The following is a 21,144-nucleotide window of genomic DNA, read 5'->3' as shown; positions in this document are numbered from 1 at the left end:
AAGGCAATGTCTCTAACTGATGCCTATCTCCACAATTATATTTATTATCCATTTTGCACTAAAGTGTATTAAAACCAACCTTTAGAGACTACAATGTGAAAATTACTCGCGACTCGTAGTCGTTCCTTTTATTTTCGCGACCAAAAATTGCTTTCCCTTGTAACTTCGTAACACAAAGCTGCGTTTCGGTTTCATTTTTCACTTTTGAAATAGAATTTTGAATTTCCACTCTATCTGGTGTGGTTCATGCACACTGGCCGCAACGTTACGGTGAAACCCGAAATCTCTGAACATTTCGGTGGCGAGTGTACAATTCCCAGTTATTAACAATAATCAATAACCGCACATAATCTACATCAGAGCTAGGTCCGAGTGTGCGACATGAAATGGTTATCGACACAACCGACGGTCGATTTCACCTCTGTCACATAATTCTCCAGCATTATTTGTGTCCGATGTGCATGGAATATTCGGCATAGGGGCCAAAATTCATGTTGCAAGGGCTGCATATTCGGGCCGAGGCATGCGGAGGCGAGCACACGTGGCTGCCACGGCTGCCTGCCTCGGAATCTGACCAAATGCCCATCGGAGCTCGATTGTTAGCTAAATAGCAATGGCTTATTTATGAGCTGTACTGTTTGTGGTCGATGCTACAGCTACATGTTACTGCGAGCGGAAGGAATTTTCAGGATTCAGTGAATTTATTAAGTAATAAACCAGTGAGTTGAATAACAAACACAAAGGAATATAAAATTAAATTCGTACTGTGTGTATGTATGTGTGGTGGTTGTGTGCTCTACATATGTTTTCAACGTAATTATATAAAGATTTTTAATAAGATAATGATGTTATGAAATTAAGTTTTTCATAATATGATGTTTGATAGAGTAGACCGGTAAAAGAAGACAAAATGCCGACTATTGAGAGGAAAGAGTAGAAAGAACAACTAAAAGAAGATAAATTATGTAGATATAGTGTCAAATAGCACATGGTTTATGAATATTGAATTATTATTGTGTGTCAGGCCGTAAACAGTATGGCGGGTAGGTGGGTACAATGAGATTACAAGTTTTCGCGGTTATTGTATTTTCCGTACAGACCGATTTACAGTGTCAAAGAATAGATAATCCTCATAAATCGCAATTTACGTCGTGACAAACGATCTGCGTTGCGTCGCTTAGTTTGGAAATCGCGTATAATGCCGCTATTGTTAATTATACAAGTCACCGCGTCGCTAAACATACGATTTATTGTCAGTTAACTGGAACGGCAATACATCTAGCGTGAGATCTGTGCGGCAGCCGCGTCACGCCTTCGCTCAATACACTAAAACATTGAAAAATTAAGACTAATTATGATCGTCTAGCTGCTCGCAACACGGAACATGTCACATCCTTTCAAGAGATTAACTTTCCAAAACACGACATTTACTTACTAACATTTACTCATTACAAAAGCGCTCTTGAAATCGTAATGAAGCATGTAGGCGGACAGGGTATTCTTATTTAAAGTCGCATATCAATAACACTAGTTTACGGTTTGAAAAATCGACATCTTTGGTTCTCAACAACGCAGTAATGTCTGTCGATGTGCGATCGAACGGAAAGATAACAGAAATCGGGCTTCAGATCTGACGGCTACGCTTTTTGGTTGAGAAAAACTACCGGCGACCTTACCGCTTTACTTAATAAACTTATGCTTTTAACAGTAACTTATCGCGATATCAAATCTGGAGCGGCGATTAAGAAACAATAGGACATAAATAAAAACGTGTGCTAGAGCGAGGCATGAAACGTTACGATTCCATGAATTTCGTGGAATACCTAATCGGTTATTAACATTTTACAGAGAGTATGGGGTATGACGAGAAGGTAATTTAATATTAGCTAAGAGTTTGGTGAAAATAAGTGAAATAGTGGTGGTTACAGGTGTCAGAGTTGTGGAGTTGGCTGGGGCTGTATATCTCTCAGTAAGCACCGGACAGAGGGAAATAAAACAATGGAACAATGAAATACGCGAGACTGAAGCGCGCCTCCGCTAATGAACTGCCGCGCCGCCGCCTGCCGCCGCTCTCAACTCTCTTGGTATTAGACCAACATTAGTTTATTATGTTGAAATCACTCATTAATTACCTAACACCCATTACTTGTATTTACATATAATATTGCAAGGTATAATTGTTTCCCTCACTTGTTAGACCATTTTACAATAAAACGAAAAAGCGATAGTTCTACATGAATTTTCAGTGTTTTCAGAATAATATGCAGTTTAAAATTATTACTTTTTATGACGAAACGGTTATCACGGTGATTGTATAAACAGTTATGACAGTTAAACAAATCAAAATAGGACCCTATATTGGTAAATATGATAATGAATGAGTTAAACACAAATGTTATAAAAAAGATATACTAGATATATAATTTGATGTTGTGGCGAGCCGCGAGTCTCAAGAGCGTTCGTTGAGCGCGAGCGGTGCTAGATGAAAAAGCATCAGTCGAGGTCCAGCGAGGTATGCGCGGAATGGAGGGAGCATCCGGGCGGCTGCGATTGTTACCAGTTATCACTGAATGTTTTCCACCGGGCATTTTGTGCCGCTACAAAAAACCACATAAAGGGCGGGCGCGGCTCGTTTGAGACGCCGCCCCTGTGGGAAAATCGTCGCCAGAAAACTGCGACGCAAATAAATTATAAACTCTCTCGTGTGGAACGCGATGTCGCATATGTGGGCAGCTTTATGCGAAACGCATAAAGCGAGCTTTGTTAAAACTGCAACTATGTGCGCGGAAAAATAAAAACACCGCCGCAAGAACGAGATGAAGTAGCGTTTTGTGATACAAATCGTCGGCGCAATCGGCCTTTGTAAATGTCGCGTGATCTCACGGCGGCGAGGAATCATTAGCGAAAACGGAGCATCCCGGAATAGACTGACAGCGGGACGATTGCAGCGCCCGTGATGGATTACGGGAGCCGACCGGGTTATTACCGCCCGCCGCTTAATACCCACTCTCGCCGGGAATTACGATATCTTCAAACTATAAAAAATAAACTCCACGCCTCAGAGGTGAGACCCGGTCATGCACCATGGATTTTGGCATAATCTCGGCGGATACCTAGTATTTAAATCAAAACAACAGGTTTTATGTCAGCAGAGTGGAAAATTTATTATAACCTTTATAATAAATAAGAATAATTGGAATTGTTCACAAATTCCACGAAATTAATTAGCCGATGTGTATAAAGTAAAATCACAAGAAGCTGGCGACACGGCTAAGTATGAGTGCGGGGCCGCGACCACGTCGCCGTCGTTCGCATTGAAAACTTGCAGAAAATGCATTTGCGATAAGAAAAAATTCAGTCCGTCGAGCACATATAAGTGCAGCATGGCGACGGTGACATTCCATGGGGAATACTTGGCATATCGAGACTTAAAGTAACCATTTACCGATTGCAGATACGCGATGGCCGACCGAGTAATCTGGTCAGATCGCTTCACTCGCATACTTGTTGCTACACATAATTTTTAACCTAAATAAGTAAGAAATACTTGTATCCATGGTGTATTTAATGAGGTTGCGAGACACTGCGTGGCTCATAATAATTTACGGTTTCCATTAATTGGCTAACAAAAACTACTTATACAAATGCAAAAGTTGTATGCACAAGAGACCTGTAAGAAAATAGTTAAACTCCTAGTAATGAGACTAACAAATTGGAACTTTTCTATGAGTCAGCTACAAAACAAAGTTTCTCTGTCCATTGTAGACGGAACATCTTTACTTAGGCCATCATTATAGGAACAAAGTTACTGTTAACGGTTAGTCTCGTCGTGGAATAACAAAAAAGCGGTCCTGTAGTATCGTCGATCTTTCCATCCTTTTCTTGCAAAGGACTTCCATTTAGGAATGAGCAGGATGATAGTGAGTTTTAATATACGGTCTCTAATGTGAGTTGGTTTTAATTTATCGTGCGACAGCCGCACTGGTCGCCGTAGCCGGCAGGAGCGGCGCTACATCAATCTTCCGAGCGGAGAGCGTGGAGCGTCGAGCGGTACCGCGCTGTGCCGCGGTGGCTAAACACTCAACTCCACGTTGAATACAAATCATACGAGTCGACTTCCACTAATAAAATATCTGATTTACTGGATTCGCTACTGTAAATAGACATAAATTAATGGTCGACGAAATATTTTGAATAGACACATTCAAATATTTGCGGACTGGGCTTTAATTGTAGATATAAATTGGGGAATTAATTACGGATTAATTATTTGGTTTGGTAAACCGAAATTGTTATGTGTATTTGGCAGAATTCAGTTTTACCTTTTAGTAATAAAATGTAGCGCTGCCGGATAAATTGGAGATAATATTGTTTAAATTACAAAACGCGGTGTTTCGGACGACAGGGCTGGATATATTACGGGGCGGCAGCGGCATGTGAAAATCAATATATTACAATCATGTTCCTACCTACCACACCTGGTTTGTCCACTGCATTATTTATGATTGTGACATTGTTAAAAACAAACTGGTGCTAAACGACGCATATAAACATCACGCTATAAATAAACCGAAAAAGGTAAGCACCTGCTCACACTTCGATTTTGATTGTTCTTTCGAACTACAATTCAATGAGCGTAACATTAAAAAAGTTTCTATTACGCAAGAAACTTTGATATACTTTTTTGTTGTCATAATAATGAATGGAGTCATTTGGATGGAGATATGTATTCCTCAAAGCCGGCACAAGATTACCCATAAAATACGATGAATAAATTGACACGCTACATTGCGTAGGGGTGAGCGACAGAAAAAAAACGGTCGGCGAACGGGTGACTTTGTTCGAGGGTTCAGAGAGCGAGTCAACCCTACTTTTAAGCGTACTAAAATAAAAGTATAAATCGAACCTGCTTGATTGAAAATTGCTACGAGTCAATTGCGTTATATTATAAACGATAATTAAAGTAAATACACGGTGATAAATTATGTATCTTTCATCTGGTTAAGTTTGTAGTTAAAATCAATTCGTGTGTAGTATACCATTTAGCTCATTAATTATTTCATAATGTCAACGGTGTTACTGCTATAATGAACGATTTCAGTAAGCGAAGTATGTAGGTAGTTACGAAGAATTTTGATTCAAAGAGAACCAGTGGGAAATTAATTAAAGTCACCTGCTAAAATAAACAAGTTCCCTTTCCTAATTAGGTTGATAAATTAGAATGTTTCGTTTAGATTTAAACAGCACGGTACAGTCGGATGTTGCGTCGGCTCTCTGTCCGTCCGCGTCGCTAATGAAGCAACACAAAAACTTCTAATTGTTCAGTTCGACATCTGCTCCGATCCGATATTTCCATTAGACCGGAGCAATTTGCAAACGAACATTTTTGTCAAAAAGTTTTTTTTTCGCGTACTACTGTGGAGAGTTGGAGAGGAGTAACGAACGCTAAAAGTTCCGATGGCTATTTTTGTGCCGCAAGCACTGGAGATTCTTCCTAGTTCCTGATGATACAATAGTACCGATATTGTAAACCAAAACCAATTGTGTGTAGCACAGCTTTAGAATATACATAACATCGATGAATAATGAAAATAGCGTTTGTCATTTTCATAAAATATCTTCTATGCTTGCCAGTTTAATCGATGTTCTAATAATAAATTTGTAGCCAACTTCTGAGAATATAACGAGGAAACACAATACATAATAATGAACTCGAACAGTGAAAGATGAGTGTACAGTAACAGTGTAAGCGTCCATCGCTTATTCGCTTCAGAATAAATAGTCGTCGGGTATTCTGCACACTTTGTTGTAATAGACTTTGGAGCAAATTCAATCGGAAACTACGCTAAAACTACAAATTTGTACAAGACAAAAGGTCGGTTCTCTCACAAGCCGACAGACAATCAAAGCGAACACGGGCCCAATTGCGAAATAAAACGTACAAATAACAAGTTTAATTAAATCGCCAAGACCGACCCGGAGCGCGCTCCGGGAACAATTCCAACTATAACGATAGTTTAACAAGTGAACTCAAAGTGAGCTTCATATCGAATTCTACCTGCAATATGTAGTGCACTCGATCGAGAGAATTATTTGTTCACTGCGCTGTGATTTCGTTGGAACAATCTAAAATTGAATAATGTTTTCATATGCCAAAGCACAGGAATTTTCATCTAGTCGAATGAAATAAAATTCAATTTATGATTGGAACTTTTCATCGTATTTAATAAAAAATATTTAAAAGCCCGGGAACACTAAACTTTTCTCTTTGTCTTGATTTCTGTGCCAAATATTATTTAATGGTTCATATATTACATAGTTACTAAGCAAGGAGCAGACTAGCTTTTTCCTTATTGTAGATACTACACTGTTTGATTTTTTAATTTGGTACATTTTACTTAATGTATTGTGATTTGGCCTGTCACTGCACGCTTCTCTAACATTAACTTTCCTCGAAAAGTTTAAACTATTGCTTGAAACCGATTCAGTCGAGTCCAGCCGATCATGTAGTTGAAAAATAAATATTAAATAATCTAATAACATCAAACTTTCAATTATTATATCACAGAACGACGACACTACGAAGTCTTGATTAAAATACATGTTCAATATTCATTCAGGCTTAATGTCGATCGCAGCGACATCAACAGTAAATGTGAACCGAACAAATATATGAATTTTATTCAAATTTCGCTATGCCATAAAGCAATAGACATAATTTGAGATCTTTCTCAAGGGAATTAAATCCATTTGAAACTGGTTTATCTGGTTGCGCATTTAACAACAATCGATCCGTCTCGTTGGCTCTAATAAATAAATGTGTACCACCAGATCATTCCGTGTTCTGCTTGCGCTAAAAATCTTTCTTATTTGCCAACTGAGCCGCATTATATTTTATTATATCACCTACGTTAAACGTGACATTTATTACGTTAATAACCTATGTTTTCATCTTATATTTTCTAACAACGTGACAACGCAGGGAAAATCACCAACATGTACGTCGTACATCGTTAATATTGTCATATTAATTACGCACGTAAACATTTCTGGAAAGCGTTATACAAAAGTACAAGTGACACCGATTTCACACAGCCATAATCCTCATTTGTCACTTCTTTGGAGAGCGAAATTAAGATAAATAAGAGGCAAGGAGTGGGTCCTTTCGCTTCAATCCTCTTGTCGTTTGAGAAGGTCGGATGAAGCGAGTCAATGGAACTGAATTTGGACTCTATTACTTGGAAGTTACAGTTTGTTGCGCCTGGACAGAGTTGGTAGTTTCACGCGAGAGTAATCCACAAATAGGAGTCCGAGAATAGAGCGAGGCTACTGGACACTCGTCGCAATCATATCTCCAGGCGGTGCTGTGAAATTTTTAACGCTAACATTCTCCATGACTCAATCTCTGTATGTCATTTAAAAGGCAAAATGAACAATATAAAAATAAACAATTTCACTGAAAATCTCGAGCGTTATGAGGACTTTCATTTAAAAGAAATTGGCAACTGAATTGTTGTTGTATTTATTTTAAAAAGCTCTTCTGATAAAATTTTAAAAATGATAACAGGGTCTTTATGAGTCCATTTCATGATTGACGATTATAAGTCGGCACTCCAGAACCAGCTGTTATAATGAAGACACACTAATTCAAAATTTGAAGTTTATGGCACAGATTTATCAGAAATAAACTTTAGAAGAAAGACAGTTTGAAAGTTATTTTTGCAGATGCCGTTGAATATCACAAGTCTTTGTCACGTTAAAGGGGTATGTACGATTGGAGCCAGAAATACTTTTCGAAACATGGTAGTGATACAGTTGAGTGACACTTGAATACTTGGAAAAGAATCGTACAAATCTAAATAGACCTGGCGTAACAGTTGTTATGAAATTGTCAGCCGGCTTTCAGTTCCGCAAAACTTTTGTAGAAAGACTTTTAGGTGTTGAACGAACACTTTATTTTAGTTTTTATTAAACTACAACAAGAAAACAGAGATCACATATTTATCGGACTATGTTATAATAGTCCTTAAGCAGGCCACAAAGTTCTGTTAATGAGAACTTGTTAACGTATCAATAGTTTTGATCTTGTCTCGGTTTGGGATCCGGTGTCCGAAACCTCTAAGTGTGAACACTAGAATAACTAACAAGACGTTCAGATAGTTCTTATAAATCACATTCTAAATAATACCACAAACTTTACTGTTTATTCGCACATTATAACAAAGAGTGAACAAACCTTTATCTTCTTAAATATAAAGCCTAACAGTTTCACAGTTTTATTTTTGACGCCGTTTTGTTTGACGGCAGTATAAGTAACGTTATGTGCTTATATGGTATTAATCCGACGGGTTTTGTCAAAAACTGTGTGGGTATTAGGTATATCAAAACGATAATTGTTCACACAGCCGACGGGCCCGAAGCAAGTTCTGCTAAGTCCATTCGGATTCGCAACGGTAACGTCAAAGTTATACTCGAACGTATAGAATCAATTACTTGGTATGAAAAGATTCGGAAGAAAACGATACAACGAATATACGATCAATGCACCTGTGTTTGTGCCCTTAGTCTGTCACACAACATTGAATGAAATATTTCGTGGTTAGAGAGATTTTTTGGGGATTAAAGGGAGTGAACCACCCGCAGGTCATTAGAGCAGGTAGCAATAACCGACCGCTTCTGGAGTCATGGGCGCCTTTCAATAGCGGTAACTATAGATATTATTTTATGACTTTATTGAAATTTTAAGAATGAATGGGTGGGTAACTGTTACACAATAATTATGTGAAGAATAATAATAATTTGTATTTGTATTTAGTTCTCATCGTTAATTGTGCAGTCAGATAAAACGTAACGGTACGTTACAAATATTACAACGTTTGTTATAGATATAACAAATACCGTAAAAATACAAAGGCAAAGTCAATTCATTTATTCCAATTAAACCATAAATAGGTACTTTTAAAATGTCAACAAATAAAGAAATAAATAATAATCTGTTAGTCTGTCCGTCAGTGAACCTAGGTGCTCGTTCTAAATTAAAGTGTGTTATTTTTTATGCCAATAAAAGTAAGAAAACCGTATCTAGATAACCATTTAACCCTCTATTATTTACCTTTTTTCCCATGTAAAGGTTCAATAGACACACCTAATATTTAAGAATAACGAGTCAATGACTCATAAGCTGTTATCTAATTCTTTTTCATATTTTTGCTTTGTTGTAAGTTAAGTATTATTATTAAATGCGTAGAAATGACTCAGTACTGTGACTTAATATTTCCGAGTAACGGATAATTTTAAATTAATATTAGTTTTGTGTTAAATTTTCTTGTTGCTAGAGGATGTATGTAATATATTATTACTCTACCGTCGATTAGGTATTTTAGTAGTTACCTAATATGATTTATGTTGGTTATTATGTATATTGTAGGTATAGGTATATTATCTGAGTGACTCAGCAAGTATTCGGTCGATTTATTTCGAGACTTTGGAAAGTTTAAACATATATTAATTTTGTTATTTCAAAAATTTTAACTGATACTATATTTATATTTATTTAGTAGAAATTTGTTATTTAACGTTATAAACTAGTAATTTTGTTGTTGATTTAGATTTTTATAGTAGAAATTTGTTATTTAACGTTTTAAAATAACTAGTAATTTCGTTGTTGAATTATTCATTTGACAGTCATTATTGGTTAACTCTAACTCTATCTTAAATTACCATTTATAAGTTTATTTTCATAATCGTGTTGAAAACAGTCGGAATTTAAAACAAATTTACCGCTAATTAAAATAACATTCTCTTATGATTTGTTAATAAATTACTGTAATATATTGTATTGCCGGTACGAAATATTTTTAACACATCCATACATTTCAGTTTTTAAAGTAAAAAGTTAAGTATTATTTTAATATTGTATGTGTTTAGTTGTTATTCTATTGAGTTTGATTTGTGTAAACCTATTACATTTTACATATAAGGTACTTATTTATTACATATTACACTGTCGCGAGTTTGATTGCCGTCGGAACTTTATTTATCTATTAACTTTTCTTTCCCCGTCACAAAAAAACAATTTTAACATGACATGACAATGTTAATGTTGTTTAAGCACGTCAGTTAGTATTTATAAAGCATATTTTGACACAGCACCGGTGTCACTTCGATAATAACGTACCTAATTAATATTTAGTTCTTTCTTCTCTGAACATTGTAATACAATACGAGTTTGTGTAAGTGTATGGGCAGGGCTATACGATTACAGCATCCGGAGAGTGCATCAACTGTACACCAATTAGCTTTGCATTAATGTTACAACACTATGCCACAGTTTATCGTACTTTAACAAACATGAAACGGGTAATACAAGAGTTTTATTGTGATGTGTGAAAGTGTATAAAATAAAAAGTTTAATCAAGGCATAATAACCGTCTACGAAAGGGGCAAACGATTCCAAATTCAATTTCCCTAAGACGGAATACGTGATAAATCGTTGTGAATCGGCCATTAGATGCGACGCGGCGTGAGGGCCTGAAGCGTCAGCAGTTTACACGTCTTATTGCTTGTCGTGCAGCTCGCAAGTTGTCGGCTTTGCCCGCGTCGCGACGCGCAATAAAAACATCAACCATATTGACCAAAATAACTCTTGGCACCCATTCGAGAGTCCGACAGATACTGTAAGTGAAGCGATCTCGACAAAACTATATACTTACGCAGCACTTACAGTTTCAATCACTGATTTGTTTGTTCAATAAGTAATAAGAGTATTTTTGCACATTTTACAGGGACGATTATGTTTGAATTAACGCGTTTCCGATTGTTTTTTTTAAGCCAAACTTGTAATGTCAGCTATTGCCGCGAAAAACGGTCATGCGTTTCTTTTTTAGGAGGAAATAAGGTAGAGTTTACAAGTTTAAAAATTACAGTGTGGTTTATCCTTAATGTTTAACTTTTTTTTACCTAACTTTTTATAGTTGAATTGTTGACTTTGTTATACTGTTTGTTAATCTATGTAAATAGTTATTTACATTACTAGCTAATCGTAAAACTATCACAGAATATCCTAGTTTAATTGATTGCAAACATTTGTAATGAACTTAAATAGAATTTCTTGCAATGAAGATTTATAAAAAAACATTTTTAAGTAAGTATAATATTTGTAATAAAGCCATAAACGTTACGTTAACTACAAATTTTAATTTAAATATAATATTTTGATATAAATATATTGTATATTAATATTAGGTACCGCACTTCAACAATAAAATTAATTAATGCCTGTATCTACTTATCTAATTACAAAATTAAACTTAAAAGAAAACTATTAAAAAAAAAACGCGTAGGTATTCCCGCTACAAAAAAAAAGTGAACTATAAATAATAATTTATTTATAAAAAAAAAACCTATGAACAGCACTAACGGTTTTAATCAAATTATAAAAACATTTTTTTTACTACGGTAAAATATTAAAAAATATACATTTTATAAAGGCATTTATGTGAAAAAAATATTACTCATGTAAACGTAGGTCATGTAATTATCTGTTAATAATTTATATCTAAGTAATTAATAATTATGTCCTTAGGTAAAGACGTGCCGTCCGCGTATCACTCCAAAATAATTTAATAATTTTCCAAAAACGAAGGCGCGAACTATTAACCCACTATTAAAACCACGTTAAATAATCATTAAAAATAACGAAATCAATTAATTTAACTATCCACGTTTGATTTTTCACAAAATATTTAATTTATGCAAAAACTTTACCAAACTATGTTAGGAATGGACGAAAGTATGTAAGGAATTTTCTTGTTTATTTACAAATTATTTTCAATAAATACTCACGCCTTGGATAAAATTTCGAGTAATAACAGTCCATGTCACTCGTATTTAATTTCACAGCATCGATATCAATTTCACTGTCAATTTGTTTACTATTCACTCGCGCGTTACATGTAAAACGTTTGACATTTCATAAAATAAGCTGACAAGTGACATCACTGCGCGCAGAATACGTCAAATCGCATGCAGCCACCAACGCGACTGAAGTGTATCGCAGGCGAACGATACCATACCGCGTCTTTCGAAAATTGCGCCATCCCAGTAAGCACACTCAAGCGAATTTAACAACACAAAAGCACCTTGAGCACACTTCATTCCCGACAGCTTGCCTAAATGCAGCTGAATCCTAAAACTAGATAATGTTTACATCGCGAAATGCCGACACCCGAGCGACCGGAAGTCGCAGCGAAGCAAACACGACAACTATGTAAAATATTGCAGGATCGCGATCGCATTGTTGACATTCCCTAATAAAAATCACTTATATCTTGACTTGATTGTATGAAAATTGTGTCAAAAATAATTTTTACTCACCTATTATGGAGGCCGAAGATGAAGTGAAGGGACGAATTTTGATTAAATGTCAATTTAGGAGTAAATTTAAAGAATATACTCTTATTGGTATGCGAAGAATGGCACAAAGAATCCCGACAACGCACGCGACGAATGCGCACCTCGTTTGCGCATATGCTGACACAACTTCACGGACGTTACTCCCCTTGCCCCGCATTCACCCGGTTTTCTTTGTATGTGTGCGTGTCCAGAGTGGTCAAACATGAAATTTTATACACGTATACACAAACACATATACACTTAGTACCTGCCCTAGCTCCCGAATGCCGCCATATTTGAAAAGAAAGAGATAGAGCATTCTGTTATCTCGTGTTTTTGTCGATATCAGCGCCATCTGTAGGAACAAAATTTGAAGTTAGAATGTTCACAGATGGCGCTGTTTGCTATGTAATATTAGGTCAAATTGTGAACTTTTAATGTGTTTTGTTTTAGTTACTTAAATTTTTCTATTATAAATAATTAGGGTTGTATAAAAATAATAAAACAGATTTAATAATTCTTCCAGAAGTCTTTATTGTCAACGATATATATGCGGTAACATAATTAGTCGTGATACTGATGTTTACTAGCGGTGTTTCTGTTTTCTTTCTAGAAATTACCAAGTTGTATTGCACTTTTTAGTTGTTGATGTTGTGTTGTCACCACTAACACTTAGTTACTTGTATGTTGCATACTCCTATACAAATAGGTAATAGTTGATTTGATGAGGTTATTATTTTAAAGATTGTGAAACACAGAATTCATTGTCACTTACAGAAGTATATTACCTTGTCTATCAGGTATGTCACTTGCTCTTATGTTCATAACTTTTGATATCAGACAAGTAGACAAAATAATAAAAGTAATAGAGTAAGAGTAGAGTATGAGTAGAGTAAGTAGTTAGTTATCCAGTTTATTTATATACTTACCTAAACAGCAATTAGGGAAGGCGTTGCTACACGAAGGAGCAAAACTAAAAGTATACTACAATTTATTCCGAGATATTTTATTGTTTGAAAACAAATGTCTGCCCACAGACCCGGACAAATGTTATTTGCTTAGCTGATTTATAAAGTCGATACGGTAACTATCATAAATGTAAGTAATTTTAACATTCAATGAATAACAGCAAAACATATTCAGTCATGATACTATTAAATTAATAATACCTATTCAATTCTTAATCGTAGTTATCTTATTTACTTTTTTAAGTACTACTTAAGGATGAATAAAATCAAATGTGAAATCATTGGTTTATCTCAATGTGTAAACTGAACTAGACTTGAAACTTTTCAAAAAAAGAATACTTTGCCCCACACTAGGATTTTCTCCTGTGTCGTGGAGATTTTTAAAGAAACTAATTCATAATGTGATTTTGAACATTAGTTTTTTTATGCAGATTTTTTATTTCATTGTCTGTGTTTACTTTTAATATATGATAGATACAATACTTATAAATGTATTATGATATCTATTATGTACTTACTAGAATACACAATCCTAATACAAATATTAAAGCATGGAAATATAATATTAATTTCAATAAAATATAATATTAATAAACATAGGTTAACGTTAACAAACTCCTACTAGCTAACAAAACATTTCAAATTTAACAACGACTTTATTAAAACTATGTCAATATCTAATCAATTCATTGTATGCAGTTTAATTAATACTTATACAAAGTTATACATGAAATATAATACTATATTTATACATAATAATATATTCAAATGTTATACATTGTTAAAACTATAAATAATTTTCATCAATGAATCATTGAAAGTACCTAAAAATTACTTATTTTCAGCAGTTGTTACCTATTTTTGGAACGAAACCGAACAAAATGATACGGAAACTACAAACAAAAATAATTTACTAAAACTTTATACATTGTTACAACTTTCTACCTAGGTAGGTACATATTTTTCGCAAAACCTACACCGATGAATTATGGAGAGTACCTAGAATTATTTTCAGCAATTGTTGTTTGTAACGAAACCGGACAAAACATTACAGAAACTACAGGTACTTTTAGGTATTAGGTACCAAAAAGATTTGGTACCAAAATAAGTATAATTTTGCCTTAAACATGTTACATGTTTTATGATTGGCAACTCTTAAATAAAAATAATTAGGTACTCGAATAAGTATTCGATTATTTTTAGTTAAGATATGTTTAGATTGAATACATTGTAGTTATATTTAATAATAATAATTTTGGTCCTTTTCAGTTATCGAACAATTAATTGAACAAGGCATTTATTTAGGTACCTCAATAATTATAGAAATATTTTCTGAAAATGCGAAAGTAATGAACTAAAGTAGGCTAATAGTGCTTAGGCTATATCTTATTAATATTATCTTATCACTCCCTAGATACAGAAGTATAATACTAATTTCTGGAAACAAGAGTTAAATAACATGCCAACTTTTCAATTTCCCAATGAGTGCGTATCCATTTTTATTGCGTATCTTGGATTTATAGTTGTAGGCTATCAAGGCGAATAAATTGTGGATTCTCCCGTTCAAAAAAGATCAGAAATTGGAAGATCATGAATTTTATAAAATTAAAATTATGACCATTTTTCTGTGAGCCTCCACTTAAATGAGCTTCTGTTTTGGACTGCACTTTCCATTTAAGTATACAAGAACTGAAAGCTATATATATCTATTATTATTAGTTTATACTTAGGTACCTAATTAGTCACTGAAAAACAAAAACAAGCTTATGTCGTCACTATGTAATTTTAGTGTACCTATGAATCACTTACTGTCTAATTTATTTCTTAAATATACAAGTACATTCGTACATATAACTGTTGTAGCATCTACAATTTGGATCATGTTCCAGATAGATCATCAGATCTAAAGGAAAGCTGGGCTCTACACAAGAAATTTCGACGATTTCTTCGTTCAATATATTCTGTGTGAGGTAACGTTAAATAATAAGTCCATAGCAATCAACATTTTCATTTTCAAACCACACACACGAGGACATCTGAACACATTATGAAAACGATTCTACAAATACAGCCATCGATTTGTTTGTGGGCAGTGTATTATAGGTATATATGTATATTTAATATAATAATTACGCTACTATGTAATTTATTAGCCAAAGGGAACAATGTACATACTGTACATGTCTGTACAATTTTACGATTTTCTCAGCATATACACAAAATATCTACATATTATAAAATACATAAGGCAATTATTATCTACATTATTTTAATGTCTATTAGGTAAGTACTAACTATCTAATTAAGGGTACTCTTAATATCTTTCTGAATTAATATGTAAAATACCAAAATCAACTAGCAATCTATGGCTACTTGGTAAAGCTTGATCAAGGATCAAAAAATTGACGAGGAAGAAGGATCACTATTAATGTCGGTCTTAACAGCAGTTCTCTAGAGGTGAGTATTTTCATTCATTGAGAAGCATTCATATCTTAGTGTTAGATAGAGTTTAAATGCCATGAAGGCGGTTTTTATGTAAGCGTTGACGCACGCTACCAAAAATTCAAATAATAATTGGTACTGTGACTGAACAGGGAAACTCAATCCTACACCATATTTAGCAACTGTCCATATAAAATTCTGAGAATTTTAACGTGTTTACTATTAACGTACTTTATATTATACATAGCGCAGAACACTGTACTTAATATACTTACATGCATACTTATTCCTTGAAACAGACGTCAATACATCCAGCTATACATAATTACACATTAACGAATGTCCTCTTCGTAACAAACCCTTTTTTGCTGTGCTTAAGCATAAGGCTACTTTATAACTACAGGATTCGTTCATTACCTACAACAATCAAAACCCAAGCCTACACTTTTTGAATATCATTCGTTCGCTTTCAAACTTTTTCTGCGGGGAAAAAAATAACACAAAAATGCGGAAGATTAAAAAAATTTAATATGGAAGCCTCACTTTAAAGTCGTACTTATGTAAAATTTGGAAGCGAATGATCAATATTTTTTGTAATCTCGCCATTTTAAGCCAAAGTATAGTCAATCCAAATATCCATATTCCGTTACACGTCGCTGACCGAATCCATCCACAATCAAATTATGTATGTACACGTTCAGTTCGTCTTACTGTGAGTAGGACACATCACTTGCAGTTCGTGCTGGGGCAGGTCGCGGACCACAATGGCGTGGAATGCCATGTTCGCCGTCGCCAAGATGTATTCACAAATTGAGAACCACGTGAAGGCTGGAAACATAATATTGATGTGCTATAGACTATTTTCTTTCAGGCAGAAGTTAATGACCGCAAAGATGGGACGACTAATGTGATTATCGTGTTAAAATCTAAAATTCCTAGGTAATGTACGCATCTACCTGATTAATCACTTAAGGGCGACAAAAAACTAGACTAGGAAAATTTTCTCGTTTCCAGAAAAACGTAGACGAAGGCTGGAAAGCCATCATTTGTTTGCTGCTAAGAGTATCATTATACAATAGACCATTATCCCTATTCATTCCAAGTTTTACCATAGCTAGATAGAGGCGGACTCAATGCCGATGGTTATTAAATGAATATGGGATTCACAAGGGACACCATTATTGACCTTTTGCCCTTAACTACTTACTGGAGCAAATAGACCTACTACGGAGTTTCGATCAATTGAGCAACTTCGAACCATCGTTCACGCTAAATATGACATTTTATATCGGTTCATGGAAAGGTCACAGCCTAAATAAAAGAGAAATGCCTAATAAAAGGTCACAACTACCTAATTTAAGAAATCATTGAAGAATGAAGTTATGAAAAAAGCCTCTTGGAGTAATTTTAAAGACTCTAGAAATTGCTTGATTTTAAGTCTGGATCCCTTAATCGAAGCTACATAATTAAACGGATACATAGGTAAGAACAATGGAGATAAATATTAAAAAAACTTTACCTAAAGGTCGACACAGCAGCCGATGTCGCAAGAAGAATATAATGAGTCCCACGGTGGAAGCTATAGCCACGTAAAACAGCGTCCATACGAGTTTGTTAGTCCTCACTGGCTCTACGACGTCGCTTGCGATGCAACCGACGCGCGCGCGACATAGCATGTGCAACAAAGCCGCCACCATGAACACTATGAATATCTTCTCGTGAACAACTACAAACAGAATTCGGAATTAGATCGTACACTTTTATATACACCAAGATCCAAATCTACAAGAAAAACCACGATGTAATCTCAAAAAAATTACAAAATCTCACCAATTAATTGTTAAGTTGAGCAGAAAGCCTTCAAAAGAAAAGTTAGTTAACATTAAATAAAAGTAACGAGGAAGTTTACTTACAATAGTTCTCCCTATTGGAAATATATGTGACGCCTGTAAGCGCAAACAGCTCTATAAAATTTAACCAATAGCAGGCTTTTCCTAATTTAGTTGCTGTAATTCGAGCCTGGAAATACAATACATTGTATATTAATAAATAAGTTTCACATGAAATAAAATGGTAAGTTAAAACGATGGAGTATTTGTGCGTCATAAGAAAATTGAACTAGTTATATTTTAAACTTGCATTCGGCCCCGATAGTTAATTTATGTGTGTAACCTTTGAAGTTTAAATGTTAAAAGTTAAATCGTTTCAATTGGATGAACGATACTTTCTGCTCCTTCATCTTTCTGTGTTATTGTAAAGTTATTTACGTTTTGCCCGATTTAGTATACGAATTAGTATATGATAGCCCGATTTAGTATAATTATGACACCACAGTAACATTTATTCCCCAAAGACGAAAGATAAGGAGCACATAGGATACAAGGTCTCTATTATAACTTTAGTAGGTAAACCGTTTTTGTTAGCCTCTTCGTAGAGTCCAACAAAAACTTACGATATCCTACCGTGTTATAAGGTACTACTGAGAATTGTGACAAGCCTATTATTACTCTGTTAGACTAGACCATTGAGATGAAAAAAAGATATGAAATCAAACTAAACATTTATGGATGATGAAGGATGTATGGAGAGTGAAATCATACCTTTTCGTCGGTGATGTGAGCGGTGCGCTCTTTGTGGTAGCTGTAGTATAAGGAACCTATCAACAACCTTGGTCCTAAGTGGAAAGCGATGCATATTCTCCAAACGTATCTCTGTGGACTTATTCCGGTAATCGCACTAATTGATGGTACTACATTGTAAACCTGGAATAGAAGAAATTATTTCTTAAATGTGGAGAGCTAAATATTTAGCACAAATGGGCCGGGTCGACCGGAGTTTGTTGTGTGGAGTGAGTTGTGTTTCGCCATGAAATGAAGTTATAGAGGTCTATCCAATCCTCACGCCATTTCAAATCCTATTTTCCCCAAAATCCCTAAAAGACCGGCAACGCACTAAAGTCGATTGCTTACCATCAGTTGATCCGCTCGTTGCCACCCTATTCCATAAAATAGTTACAAATTAAGTTGGATCACAGTTTTTTATTACCCCTAATTACTACTGTTACGCATTATTACGTTGTGTAGGATAATACTGCTTACTGCTTAGTTTCGTGACTGGATTAAGGGTGGTCGATATGTAGGTCATTCAACTTTGACCCAAACAACGCGATTCCTGGAACCTTTCGATCCAAAAACTTTCCTTTTTAGACTTTGTTTTCGTAGCCATAGTACACAGGTATAAGTGCCTTCTACTGCCAACTTTTCTATTTATAAGGTTTGTATAAGTAGTTTAGTGTTTAGGTGCAAGGTGCTACCAGGCACCGCTGATATCATGCACGAAAGTGCAAGATCCGAAGATAGAGTACCTACTTCATAAATACTTCAGTTTCCTGCAGTCAGCATGGGCTACATAAATACTACAAAATCGCGAAGCCTTAAGTATATTAGTAGTACTAATTTAGTATCTACTTAAGTAATTACTCGTAGCCTTGTGTAATTAGGAAGTAACAGTGAATGGTAGATTTCAATGAATGAAGATTAAGGGTAGCTCTATTATATAACGGCGCTTACACTTATTTGTTTACGTAATTCAATTGAAAAAGGTAAACAGTCGACCATATTCTTTTTATAGGTGACCTACAAGCCATTACCCAGTTACTATCTAATTTACATACCAGGGTTTCGGGTCAAGTAGAATATTGAAGAAATGCAAATACTCACCCTACAATGTGTTTCGTGTATGTCATCTGCTTGAAACATAGACGCAGTCACATAACAAAATATTAGTGCACCTAATGGAAGCCAGAGTGCAGTTAAACAAATTTGCCTCAAACCACATGTCCACAGCAGTCCCTTAAAAATGAAATTGTAAAATTATTTCTCTGTTAAAATATAAGTAAAACTACAATAGCACAAAGTGTAGGTATCGACCTTATACTCCAAAACTTTAACACTGCTATTTACATCACACTTTTGGTTTGTGCGTTCGTCGCCACGCGCATCCAAATCTGGCGGCGACTGTACTTGTGCGTCATTTACCATTTTATCTTTCACTCACTCAATACTTTAGCACACGGGGATTACATAGTTTTTACTAATTTCCATATGAACAATGCTGCACTTCGACGTCACAGAAGATCTATCATCCCTAAAGAATATCGACGCTGTAACAACGCCTCCTCTGACACATTTGTGCAACATCGACGTTTCATGAATTAAAAATTACCGAAAGATTAATGTTAGCAAACACGAACTAAACAATAAAGTAAGCCATTGGTCAGCAATTTTGTGTTTATTCACTGATGCTTTTGTAGAAGTGGGTTCACAATGTTACAATTTATGTGGATGAATTAAGGCGTGGAATAGATGAGGTTATTTGGACATGCGCATTAGGCCCTCTATGGCGAGAGTTTGTACAAAGAGTTCAGTGTATAGGTAACGAAGGTTTATACCTACGATAGGTACGTACATCCCTGCACAATGCCCGTATAGACCCACATTGTACTTACCTCCCTAAATTGTTTATAAGTTACCGTCTCGTTTTGTTTGCGTTGTGTAAAGTTCCACGATTTTGTGGGACACATACAAATATTATAATTTTAAAACACGAAAACGCTACTTATCTATTTTTTGAGCACACTATTGATTACAATATTTGCATACATTTTTTTTAAGAACATAATGCATAATTTACTGCGGCACGATAATTGATTCAAAGTTCCCGCTCAGTCGTCATTCTTAAAATCTTGCCAGTATAGAAATCATGCTTTAAATATAAAATAGTCATTGGATTGGATTGAATCAAAATTATTTAAATCAAATATTTCTTCAAAAAGTTTTTATTGAAGTAGAATTGATGACAAAACTACTTAGATAAATTTTCAGACGTATACTTATCTGTCATAGAGATTGACTGATAGGTTAGTTGATACTTATTTTAGTCGAATAATATGGAATTTTTTTTAGTGGTAAGTAGTTACGGGCTGGATTGATGATAAAATCATTGTTAATTTAAAGAACAGACACATAGGTATAACATGTCTGTGTTATTCACATTATGTTTTACGATCTAAAAATATTTTTAGGCCTTCATTGATGTACCCGTTGATTGAGTGTGTACAAGACTACCGATTAAAGCGATGATTTCGGGGTTTAATTCACGGGTCACGCATATAAATCTTTTATAGTTTTTCGAAAATTACTTAGTAATTAATAACACGCAATTAGGAATATTGGAAATACATTAACTCACTATCACATGTGTTATGGTTGGGCTGAAAATTGGACTGATAGCATAATATTTTTTTAATATAAATGGGTGCTAGCTCAGCGATAATTATTTT

At 34.8% G+C, this 21,144-nt stretch overlaps 3 protein-coding genes across 6 annotated transcripts in view; all 3 read right to left on the bottom strand.

Moving 5' to 3' along the window:
• LOC118263330 (zinc transporter 1) overlaps nucleotides 1-8,498 on the bottom strand; it is a 93,026-nt gene extending 84,528 nt beyond the window's left edge. Inside the window, exon 1 of the mRNA XM_050705351.1 lies at nucleotides 8,494-8,498. The gene's annotated coding sequence lies outside the window, so the exon portion shown is untranslated. The remainder of the gene's footprint in view (nucleotides 1-8,493) is intronic.
• The window catches only part of LOC118263333 (protein scalloped), a 56,935-nt gene extending 44,757 nt beyond the window's left edge, over nucleotides 1-12,178 (bottom strand). The window contains exon 1 of one of the 4 annotated variants that reach the window (XM_035575254.2): nucleotides 11,845-12,178. In XM_035575254.2, coding sequence (XP_035431147.1) covers nucleotides 11,845-11,878 — 34 coding nt within the window. In that variant the 5' untranslated portion in view covers nucleotides 11,879-12,178. The remainder of the gene's footprint in view (nucleotides 1-11,844) is intronic. The other 3 variants (XM_035575256.2, XM_035575255.2, XM_035575257.2) reach the window with 3 other exon arrangements.
• A 4,135-nt stretch (nucleotides 12,179-16,313) lies between these two features.
• Nucleotides 16,314-20,195, bottom strand: LOC118263335 (post-GPI attachment to proteins factor 2-like). The gene is made up of 6 exons (XM_035575261.2): nucleotides 19,733-20,195; nucleotides 19,523-19,654; nucleotides 18,404-18,565; nucleotides 17,717-17,822; nucleotides 17,323-17,529; nucleotides 16,314-16,631 (listed from the first exon to the last, which is right to left on the bottom strand). The coding sequence occupies exons 1-6, from the start codon at nucleotides 19,841-19,843 to the stop codon at nucleotides 16,501-16,503; spliced, it is 849 nt and encodes a 282-aa protein (XP_035431154.2). The 5' UTR covers nucleotides 19,844-20,195; the 3' UTR covers nucleotides 16,314-16,500.
• Nucleotides 20,196-21,144: the final 949 nt, after the last annotated feature.

This window comes from Spodoptera frugiperda, chromosome 27 (assembly GCF_023101765.2).
Source record: "Spodoptera frugiperda isolate SF20-4 chromosome 27, AGI-APGP_CSIRO_Sfru_2.0, whole genome shotgun sequence".
In the NCBI taxonomy this organism is placed as follows: Eukaryota; Metazoa; Arthropoda; class Insecta; order Lepidoptera; family Noctuidae; genus Spodoptera; species Spodoptera frugiperda.
This window is presented reverse-complemented; position numbering and strand designations above follow the sequence as displayed.

Coding starts and splice junctions, on each gene's coding strand:
- LOC118263335 (XM_035575261.2), bottom strand. CDS start 19,843: ATGGTAAATGACGCACAAGTACAGTCGCCGCCAGATTTGGATGCGCGT. Junction 19,655..19,732: donor TTAAAGTTTTGGAGTATAAG/GTCGATACCTAC, acceptor TTCATTTTTAAG/GGACTGCTGTGGACATGTGG. Junction 16,632..17,322: donor GCTGCTGTGTCGACCTTTAG/GTAAAGTTTTTT, acceptor TTATGTTTCCAG/CCTTCACGTGGTTCTCAATT.